This window comes from Poecilia latipinna, unplaced genomic scaffold (assembly GCF_001443285.1).
Source record: "Poecilia latipinna isolate Pla-1442-1.1 unplaced genomic scaffold, P_latipinna-1.0 Scaffold294, whole genome shotgun sequence".
Lineage (NCBI taxonomy): Eukaryota > Metazoa > Chordata > Actinopteri > Cyprinodontiformes > Poeciliidae > Poecilia > Poecilia latipinna.
The window spans coordinates 5,905-16,984 of NW_015112910.1; the positions used below are offsets into that span (position 1 = coordinate 5,905).

The 11,080-nt window shown below is 38.1% G+C and overlaps 1 protein-coding gene across 1 annotated transcript in view; it reads left to right on the forward strand.

The window, feature by feature from the left end:
* Positions 1-1,306: 1,306 nt before the first annotated feature.
* thsd7ba (thrombospondin, type I, domain containing 7Ba) overlaps positions 1,307-11,080 on the forward strand; it is a 126,467-nt gene continuing 116,693 nt past the window's right edge. Inside the window, exons 1-2 of the mRNA XM_015034288.1 lie at positions 1,307-1,630; positions 6,561-6,740. Of these exons, the coding sequence (XP_014889774.1) occupies positions 6,578-6,740 (163 nt within the window). The 5' untranslated portion in view covers positions 1,307-1,630; positions 6,561-6,577. The remainder of the gene's footprint in view (positions 1,631-6,560; positions 6,741-11,080) is intronic.

The window sequence follows — 11,080 nt, forward strand, 5'->3', positions numbered from 1 at the left end:
AACAACAAAGATACTGCAAAGCAAACGCTCTGCTATTAAGTAAAGCCAGCTTTTAACTCTCTGACTTCAGACTACAAGGTGAAGCCACAGCAGTTAAATTGTATAAATGCTTTATATTGATATTAGCTTAGGCTTATTTTATTTATTTTAATAGCATATGGATAGATTGGAAATATTTTTTATAACATAACATTAATACCCACAACTACTTTTGAAGCAAAGCTGTAATGGTGCTATATGACTTAAAATATAAATAATCACTTTGCATGTGCAAATACTGCACATATAAAGTAGCAAAGGGAAACTAGATTTTTGTTTTGTCTTCCATTTTGACGAATGTATTAGTAAGAGACCGATAAAGTTTCATGGTAATACACAGATTTACATTAAATTAACTATTTGTCCACAGCTGAAATTGGTTTGTTTTCACCTTATTGCTCCATCCTCAATAGTAGCTTTCATTCATCCTGTTTGTTAGCCATCTGCAAGCCGAGAAGTGCAGCTGCAGGAACAAACTAATTTGAACAACAATAGAATGGCAAAGAAAATGCCCTTAAAAGCTTTCAGTAATAAGTTCTGGGTCAATGGGATCTGGGGATCTCAGGGCCGTGAACAGTCAGGTCAGTTGGAAAGCAGACTGCACAGCTGCTCACAGTACTAGGAAGTGGATGGGACCTAAAGGCAGAGAGTGATAATAGAATCAGTTTCTTGTGGGTGAGCTCGATGAACAGCCTTGGCTACAGGGCTGACAGTTAATCACTGAATAGCAAAGAGCAAAACCCACAAAGCTTCAACTCTTGTCTTTGATATCAGAATGTGTTTTAAGGAATAAATAAGACACTCTTCCTTATGCTGCTTCAGAAAAGATTCATAAACGACATCCAGAGCTTCATTAAAATGGTGCTCAAATGACATCATTTGTCTCCTGTAGTGCTGCAGTAAATCTGAAACCTGAAAACGTAATATTAATACTTCTTTTTATGCGCAAAACTGTGTGTGTGTGTGTGTGTGTGTGTGTGTGTGTGTGTGCGCGCATTGCACTAGACTGAAGTGTTATATTGGGTGAGAAAACAGGATGAGTGAATTGCAAATAGTCATAGTTTTGTCCAGTTTCTGCTGATGGTGTACAAAATAAAGAACACTGAACTCAGGGGTCACGATCATCTACAATCCATTTTTTATTCTTTTCTTTCTATGTTTGTAGCTTTGCAGCTGTCCTGAAACAAGTTTATATCAACTTGTTTTACTAGTCTCTGGTCAGATGTTTATATCTGTTTTATTTTTCTCTGTTTTTGTTCTCCTCAGACGCTTTACAGCTGCCCATGCTGGTTGGACCATCCCCAGTCGGTACTTGAGTGAGTGGGCGCTTGACAGAGTTAGCACCTCGAAGGTGCAGGAGGTGTGACATAGTCCCAGCCTACCACGCATTCATTCGTACCAGATTAAGCTATTGCATGATGCTGCAAGCAGAAGGCCTGGCACAGGCGATTTACCATCCCTGCCAGACTTAACATCTTCAGACGCCTCCTCTCTGCTCGGCTAACGTCTCCTCGGGAAGGACTGCCCAGAGTCATCCGCAACTCTACTAACAATATCACCCAAAGGGATGACTGGAGGTCACCTTGCACAGGTGGGTCTCATATATCATGCATTATTCCAAAATAGGGCTGGTGCCCATCTCCAGCACTGGACAAGAGGCATTATGCACAGCGCAAATCTAAAATGTGATGCATTAAACATTTTCATTTGGACTTTGACAGTGTTTTAAAAGGTTAGAATACATTTGTGTTTTTCTGATCTCATCGATATCCTGATCTCATCCTTTTTTTAAATGAAAGTCAAGAGGGGAGAAAGAGCCCCTAATAAGTAAACAGTAGCTTTTTTTTATCCTCATACTAAATTGAAGTTCACAATCATCTAGAAACCCATTGAATCTTTTTTTTAAAGCTTTTTTTTAGTCTACATTATGAATATAGTAGCTTATGGATAAAGCAGAGATAGACAATATTTGTATATAGCAGGATTTACAAAAGAAATTATATGACCCAGCAATCAGTTCAAACTTTGATTTAACAGTAGATGATATTTGTATTTTGATCATTTATCGAATTCTCCTTTAACCCAGAATATCTTGGGTTTCAAACATCATGCTGTTGAGACACACAGAACAATAAAAGCAGAGAGATATAATTGCAACATAGAAAAAACAACAACACAAAAGCCATAAACTTCAAAATCATAGAATTCAAAACAAAACCTTAAGCTCACCAAAAGAAAACGAGACAAAAACACATCGAAGTTTGCATCATAGTTGTTTCTGTGCTTCTTGGTCATTCCTTTCAGTGAATGCATCTGTGAAGGAGAGATGAAGTAGGATGGGTTGCCATGTTTTTATTGCTAGCAATCAAAAGCAATTACATGCACAACAATGTGGAAAAAATACTTACAGCCTTGTTAACTAGACCGTACTGAAGGCAGACCGCAAAGACAAGATAGGAACAGAAGCGTGAATATCAACAGAGAATGTAAAGACAGAAAGACGTGGTTGGCTGAATAATTTTGTGGAAATCCAGTGATGAAGGTTGCATCTCAGGCTGCAGTGAAATGTGTTTGATTCCACTTGAATTCAGCAGAGTGTCTGGCTTATTTAAAGAGGGGCTGGAGGATCACATGTTGATTCTTTAGAGCCTTGGCAAACCAAATTAGCTTCATTCTTTTATTTGGAAACATCTCATCAAGTCTTAATTGTTATGACCACCTGTGAAACGGAGTGTTGTGGAGTTCTGTGCATCTGTTTCCTTATGATAACTGCAGGATTTTCGCTGACTGAGTCCAGTGAGTGGGCACCAAATGAGGACCACAGGAGACAGGGCGACAGATTGCATTCCTTCAGATCATGTAGTTTCCAACGCGATGCGCAGCATCATCCCAGCCACGCTGCTGATCTCCAGGTTTTTTCCATCCAATGAAAGCCTGGCATGGTGCCTTTGACCTAGATATTTAGCTGCTTTAAGAGCTGGTCTTTTCCAAAAAAGAAATTGAATCCATCCTTTATTGTGCCTTGGACATTATCTGTACCCCTGGAACCGTTAATGTTTGGATCTTAGGTTGTTTTGTAGCTTGATTTGATTCTAGTTTTATTATTATTTGTTAGTTTTTTTTTTATTTTGGTTAGATCAGTCTTGTTGCTGTTTTTTTTAGTTCAGTCTTTTCTTAGTGATTCTAGTTTATCCTGCTAATTTATTGTGTCTAGTTATTCTTACTCAGGTTTATTATTTTTAGTTTGCTTTACTGTAAGATTAATTTGCTTGTCCCCCGGTGTACTCTTCCTCACCAGCTGTGTCACTGTGTGTCTCTCTCTCCCACTCCTCTCTCTGCCTTCTGCTCTTTCCACTCACATCTACAGTCAGTTAGCCAGTCAGCCCAGGTCCATTGTTTCAGCATTCAACCTCCCACTACTTAAGCACCTCTTTCTCAATCACTGTAATTTTTTCCCCTGGATTCCTGTTTTTGTTTTGTCTCTGGCTTCATGTGTTTCCTGCTGAAATTTTTTTCAGCATTTCTTCATTAAATAATTATTTATGCCTCTGCCTCTCTGCATTTGGGTTGTTCATTGACCAACTTACAACATGATGTGTAAAACTCTTTTAGGAGGGATTTTCGTATAGAATAAGATAGGAAGTGGTCTGCAATTTAGAAATAGAAAACAACAACAACAAAAACAACAAGCTTTCAGTTTCTTTGACAAATGAAGTGTAGTGTGTAATTGCACTCACCCTCCTTCAATCTAATACCCCCAAAGTAAAACTCTGAGCAAGCAAGAAAGCATTAAATTGAGGAACAGCCAAGTGATTTGTTGCAACTCTGAAGAAACTGAGGAGATTCACAATACATGCAGAAGAATCTGTTGATATGAGAACTGTTAGTCATGCATTACAAGGATGTAAAATTGATCAAAAAGAGGCTAAAAGAAAGCTATTGTTAAAATAATCTGATAAGCCCCATAAGCAGTTTACAATAAAGCCAGTTAGGAACACTGCAAACATCCGGAAGGAGGTTCTCTGTCCAAATCAGAGAAAAATGAAGCGTTCTATTCTGTATGCACAATGTTATGCGCGGCAGAAAACCAATACTGAACATCCCCATTGACACCATTTCTGCCGTGAAACATGGTAACAGCATTATTCTGTGGGGATGCTTTTCTTCAGCAGGGACAGGGACGCTGGTTAGAGTTGTTGGGAAGATGGATGGAGCTGAAAAAGGCTGTCCTGGAGAAAAAACCCAATAGAAAATGCAAAAGATTTGAGACTGGGGAGAATGATTATATTCCTACAAGACAATGACCCGAAACATAAACCAGAGCAATGACAGGATAGGATAGAATAGATCAAAGCACCTTTATGAGTTAGAAAAGCCTGTTAAAGACCAGGCCTAAAACTAATTGCAAACTACTGTTAAGACACAGTCGGACTGAGCCTGAGGAATTTGTTCAAGGGGCAGTAAGTAGGATAATTTGATTGAATGAATCTGTGCCTGAGATTATGTGAAAAAGTTTGCAGCTACATTTTGCAAAAAAAAAAACAAAAAAACAAAAAAAACAAATCTGGTCCTGGGATTAAATTAAATGTCCATCTGAAAATGAACACTGGCATTCTTCCAGGACATGCATGTTTTATAGGTTGTTTCTGTTCCAGATCTTGTTTCCTAATTAGTCCTAATGTGCTCTGTTAGGCTAAAAGAGAGAACTGCTTGTCCTGTGAATAGTCAAATTAGACAGGCTGGAGGGAGGATGTAATGTAGGAGCAGTCAGGTATGCTTTCCAGAGAGTGCCGCAAGAGAGAGAGGGTTGTAATCAGCAGCTAGAGGTGTCTAATTGGCATATGGGTGTGGAAGAGTCAGGGTGGGTTGTTCAGTCAACCGAACAAAGAGTACATTCTGGTGATAGAAATGTGAGAGAAAAGCAAGAGTAAGAAGAAATACAAATGACTCCAATTACTTGTAAAATAGATGGAATCTTTAAAGTACAGACCTGCAGAGCTGGTGGAACTGTAAAGGCTGGCAGCTTCATATTACTGCTAATAAGTTTGTTGGATTGCCAAATGTTGAGATTTGTGTGCACACTGAATTTATTTTAAAAATGACTTTGGAATAAAACGCCAAAGCTCGAACAAAATTGGACCGTCCATCAATAACTGTGCATCTGGCTCCCCACGTCCAGGCACCAAGCCATCTTCTTCTCTACATATTTTTTCATTAAACAAAATTCAGCACCATGAAAACACAGAAAAATCACCAAAGCCAAAAATGTAATCTCTCCAAACAAGATCAAGCAACAGAAATGCAAAGCTTTGGACTGCCACAGAAACACCATGTAAAAAAAAAAAAAAAAAAATGTAAAATATCAAATGCAGATTTTTTTTCTTTGGTAGTTAATCCACCATTAGATCCTCTTCATGATTTCTAATCACTAAGAAAAAGCTTAGTAAACTCATTATTTTAATTTGATCTGCAAAATTGAAAACAAATACCATTCAAGCAGACTTCCATGTTGTAAAGATGTTTTATTTTTATGCTCAGTATGATAAAATGATTTTTTGAGTTAATATACACAGATGTCACCATCAATAAATGATAAACATTAAGCTACAGATGAAAGGATTATTTTAATCTCTGTAAACACTAACATTAATGTCTTTGTCAATGTTTATGAGGAAAGAGTTTCTTCTGTTGGGCACATAAAGCGCTTTTATGTTAGACTTCTGAATAGCAAAGTGAGAAGAAAAAAACCACTCAGAGTTTTTGCTGAAAAGCTCGTCAGCAATAACAAATTCCTCAATAACCATGTGCTACAGTGCAATTAAATTTTGTTCTTGTCAGTGGCATGGATCTCTCCCAGTAAAATCCCAAACAAATTGAGGATTAAAAGTAGCAGAAGAAACAACAAATTACAAGTGAAACATGTAAATGTTTTGTTACTTTGTAAACTTAAATTTTTCTGTAGGTCTTTCCATCTAGCTCAGTGTTTCTCAACCCTGGTCCTCACCGCCCCCCTGTCCTGCATGTTTTAGGTATTTCCCTTCAGCCACACACCTGAATTTTATCTCTGGGTGATTAACAGGCTTCTGCAGCACTTGATGGTCATGCAATCATTTGAATCAGCTGTTCTGGAATAGAGGCACATCCAAAACATGCAGAGCAGGGGGCGGTGAGGACCAGGGTTGAGAAACACTGATCTAGCTGTTCATGCTATGCCTGGTTGATTTATTTGTGTTGTCTGTCTAGCAGGAGAAGCTTGCATAATCCCCTACATGTATGTGGTAAACTGAAATAAACTGTTTCCGTTGGGTGGAACAATGTGCCTCATTTGAATGGTGGCACTGCATACATATTATGTTTCTGAACTCAAAGTTCTTGGTTTTATTTCCTTACAGCAGATAGTCTCGGTGACATTCTCGTCTTTTCCCTTATGATCAGTCCCTTCCCACCTCTGGTTATTCTGGCCCAGGTTTCTGGATGTATTTCCTATTAAGATAGTGATGAATTTCATTTTATCCTCACAGGAGTAAGAGAGGCAGCAATGGGCTGGACTATGACTCTGAAAGATGACTTTGGGGTCAGCGCCTGGACACGGCACACTGGGAACTTCCTCAGCCTTTTCCTTCTCATCTCGTCTCTCTTTTCCATTCCAGCCCACTCGGACATTGTACTTTCCAAAGCCCATCATTTTTCATGGAAAGCAGGTAAAATATTTTATTGTTGCCCATTGCCATTGCTGTTTTCAACACTTATGATAACTTTCTTCTGCAAAGGAAAATCGGTAAAAACATTTAGAAAGTGAAATGTGTTGTATTTATTCCACAATGGTGTTTTTATTTTATTTTCTCAAATAAAACATAGAATGGGATGTATTTCATTGGAAATAAATATCAACTCTTCAACCAGCTTCCCTTTCCTTGAAAAAGCAAAGTGACCTAACGGCATAATGCTTCTCTTGGGTTTGTTTGGTTTTTTAGTCAGTTTTCTCCAACATAGGGTTTATCATGTCGGCAAAAAAAAAAGGTTTTGACCTCATTTGACCATAGCACTTGTTTCCCAAATGTTTGCTCTGTTGTTGCTATGTGTGTTTTATAGCCTAGTTCTGCTCTAAACTCCTCCTGAACTTTATTCCTGTTCCTATTTCCTGATTTCTGACTGTTCCTGGGTTGCACCAGGCACAGATCTTGCATCATTCCTCCATTCAGTGGGCCACTGCTTCTGCACCCAAGAGTGTGAAAATAGATTCAATTATTTAAGCAGTTTACTTAAATATTTACTTTAAATACCAGTAGTCTGAGTATTTATAAAACTCAATAACACACATTTTTCTTTGAGTCTAGAATGTCTCATAGAAGTTGCATATTTGAACGTGCACACCCACCTATTCTTAGGTATGTTGCCTAAAGTGTAAGAGTCATTAACATATTTAGAAAACAAAGATAGCAAGCACTAAGCAATCAGAAAAAGTACTTTTATTTTCAGAGAAACCCACTCTTTGGAGAGAGTAACCACTTTTTTTCTTACCCACTCAGCATAAATCTTAGTCTGCTCGACATCATCAAGCCTGCAGGTCTGTATGCCTCGATGGTTAGCATAATATTTTTTTCTGAGTGACTGTGCACCGACACTTCCACATGTGACAAGCAGAGTAGGAATAACAATGTAGTTGAAGCAGTTAAACTTCAGACTCAACTATGCGCACAGATTTCATCTGCTGAAATGGTTTGAGAAGAAGTTCCACCCTGTTTAAATGTTTATTAGGAAATGTGTCAATACAAAAAGTACATTTACATTGTAGATTTCCTGGTTTTATTACAAGTGTGGATACACTACAGTATGTGCATATAGTATTTTGTTTATACCCAAAAATTATATATTTTCTGAGAACCATATCCCAAGACACTTTCATGTTTCAATTTTCTTTACAAAGAATTTTGAATAAGTTCTGAATTTAGTCTCTCCTTGCCTCAAAAACTCAATTGAACGCGCATTTGCAAGGCTGCCAGAGCGGGAAAACTTGGCCTTTCCACACAAAGGCCCCACTTGCTGTGCGATTAGCACTTTCATTTCTCACTCTGTGGTTGGGTAATGACACTGCCTGTGTGATAAAGAGATTGATTAATTTCACTTGAAAGCGCTTATGTTCAAAAGGCATGTAACCGGGACACCAAGCGCTAGGATTTGACATCCTTCCAGAGCTTAGATGGCTTATGAGTTGTTTCTTGACTGGAAAAAGGAAATCAATTCAGAATCAAGAAAGAGAAAGTCAGTATCCAACTTATGCCTGTTTGCCTGCAGGGAAGCAGTGAGAATAGAACAAATGGTACTGAAATGTCTTGAAATGTAAATCCTAAAACAAACTTCAGTCATATGGTGCAATGTGGGTAGCTGGTGTGTGGTGTTGCAATAGGATGCAATGTTAGATTGAATAAAATTCCACAAAATTTTCTCAAATTGACAAGTTTTTCTTTTTTAATGAACAAAACTTTTACTTGAGCTTCAGATTTTCTTAAAAAGGAAATGACTTTGCACCACTAATAGATTTTATATGATGCAAGCAATTGTTAATCGAAGTACAAAATTACCTTGATTAAAAAACTGAAATGAGTTATGCACTTTCTTTATTTTCTGAAATAATAAAATGTTTTTGCTACAAAAACAAACAAAAAAACAAAGTAACTTTCTTATCAAGATTTTTGTCCTGAATACAGATCCAACCTATTTAAGACTAAGTATTCCTAATTCAATGGCTGCATTAAGACGAATGTAAACACTACAAACTATGAGGACAATTGTGTAGTTTAAATGCTAACTATTCTGCAGCGCTGGCTCTGGGTTATTGTACTGCTGTACAAGCCACTTGGATTCTCTGGTAGAGAACAGATACCTGATTCCATCAACTGAAGGTATCCATGGACTAAGAAAACAAAGCAGCCCATATCATCACATTAGCGCCACTGTGTTTGACAGCCAGCATGATAATGTAATTTCTAAAATACTCCATAAGTTTCAATTGTCTTCTCAGTGCATATGACTTCCAATCAGCTCACAATATTTCTAATGAAACAGATAACGGCGACATTAGATGACACCTTACCGGTGATAATGGCACACTTTCTTATCCCCCTTGGGTAGCACTGTGTTGATTATGTAGTGTTGAGAAGGAACAATGCACTGTGGCTCAGGCAACAACGAGAACACCATCTGGACATATTTTGTATAAATGAAATTATGTAACTCCTAGAAGCAAAGCGGCAAAGATGAGGAAAAAAAAGTAGGCAACAAAGCTAATTTAATTCCAAAGACACCATTGAAACCCAATATTACCATGACAACTACATTGTACTCGGCACATTTGAATTCTAAATTTGGCTCATAAGCAGCCTTTTTTTTTTTTTAATATGTAATTGCCTAAAGTTTGATCTGCTCTAAATTAGCACAGCCACACTATTGTGTTTGGTGTGCCTATCTAGGCCAGCAGCATTGTTGGCGGACTCTTTTATGTGAGCCAGTTCCCAGAGCTGTAGCTAAGCTCTGAGTCGACGGCTCAAACAGGGAGCAGCAGCCATTTATGCTTGACCTTCATCGGTGCCTTTAAGAACAGAATAGAGCACTGAAACACTGTGCCTAATGGACCTATTATTTAACTCTTTAAGATAACTGCTCACAGATGTTCTCTTGCAAACAGCCTCACTAGCCTCTTTTTTGACACATTTACCACAAAATGACAGCATGGAAAGTATTACAAGATGGAAACAAAAACACCAAGGTTGCCTGTTGGGGAATATGTGCTACTTTACAAAGGACAACAGTTTTCTATTGATTTCCGATTTAACATTACTGCTGAGAGGACGTTATGAGGGCTGTCACTTGGAAACTTAAAAGCTGCACTTCACACCAGTGGTGTCACCTACACAGCACAGGGTTATCTATGCTCACCTGCATGTTGGGTGATTAATGCGGTTACAGTCATGTTGTCCTAGGTGTATCTTGTCAAAGGAGTGTTGGCTAGTAGTGCACACAACACGATAAAAACAATCTATACTCCTTCCTTGTGTCATTCCATGATGATGGAGTGACCTACCAAGCACGACCAGGACCGTGTTGTCTATCATTATGAAACCCTTGCAGACTCTGTTCTTCTGAGAGTGTCTCTACCCAAACCTACTGCCTTGCCACAGCCTGTTTGCAGTTAAGGTCATCTTTTAAAGTGGCTTGTGTTAGCTTGCATTGTCCTATCCTCATGTATAAAGGCAAGGCATTTTATTTGTACTACGTATTTTCAGCAACTGGGCAATTCAAAATACTTTAAATGACTGAAACCACAAAAGATGAGATGAAGAGGAAAACAAGGAGAGATTGAAAAATAGACAACAGTTTATGATGTTTCATTTATTAATCAAAGTCAACTCTAAGCAAATGGGGTTTTAGTCTTCATTTAAAGGAACTCATTGTTTCTGCATTTTTGCAGTTTTCTGGCTGTTTGTACCAGATTAGAGGAGCATAGAAACTGAATGCTGCTTCTCCATGTTTGGGTCTGATTTTAGGGATTCAAAGTATCCCTAAAATACTGAGTGTTCTAAAAGGTTGATACAGTGACATCACATCTTCATTGTATTCTGGTGCCAAGCCAACCAGTTGGTTTGGTTAAAAGTGTCTACCAAATGTGTTGGCATAAATATAACTTCCAATAAAGAGTTAGTTTCTTGTGAATAACAATTGTTTTGTCTCTAGATTTTTCCAGTTTCAGGGACAGTCGTAGAGATTATGATCTTTTTCCGGAGGGGATATATATTTGATGCTTAATTTGGGGGTTTATAGACATAAACTGTCTTGTCAGTGGGAGGTGGGGAGCAAATGTCCAGAGAGCTCTCCCTAACCAGTTCTGCGCATCAAGCATACTCCACATGCAAATTCTTGTTGAATTTACATGTGGAGTTTGACAAAAAAGCCAAAGACAGGCCGTGTTGTTCTTTAGATGTTGTCGAGATCATCCCACTTCCCCATGCTGGAGATTTTAGTTTAATAGTGACAATAAATAAAG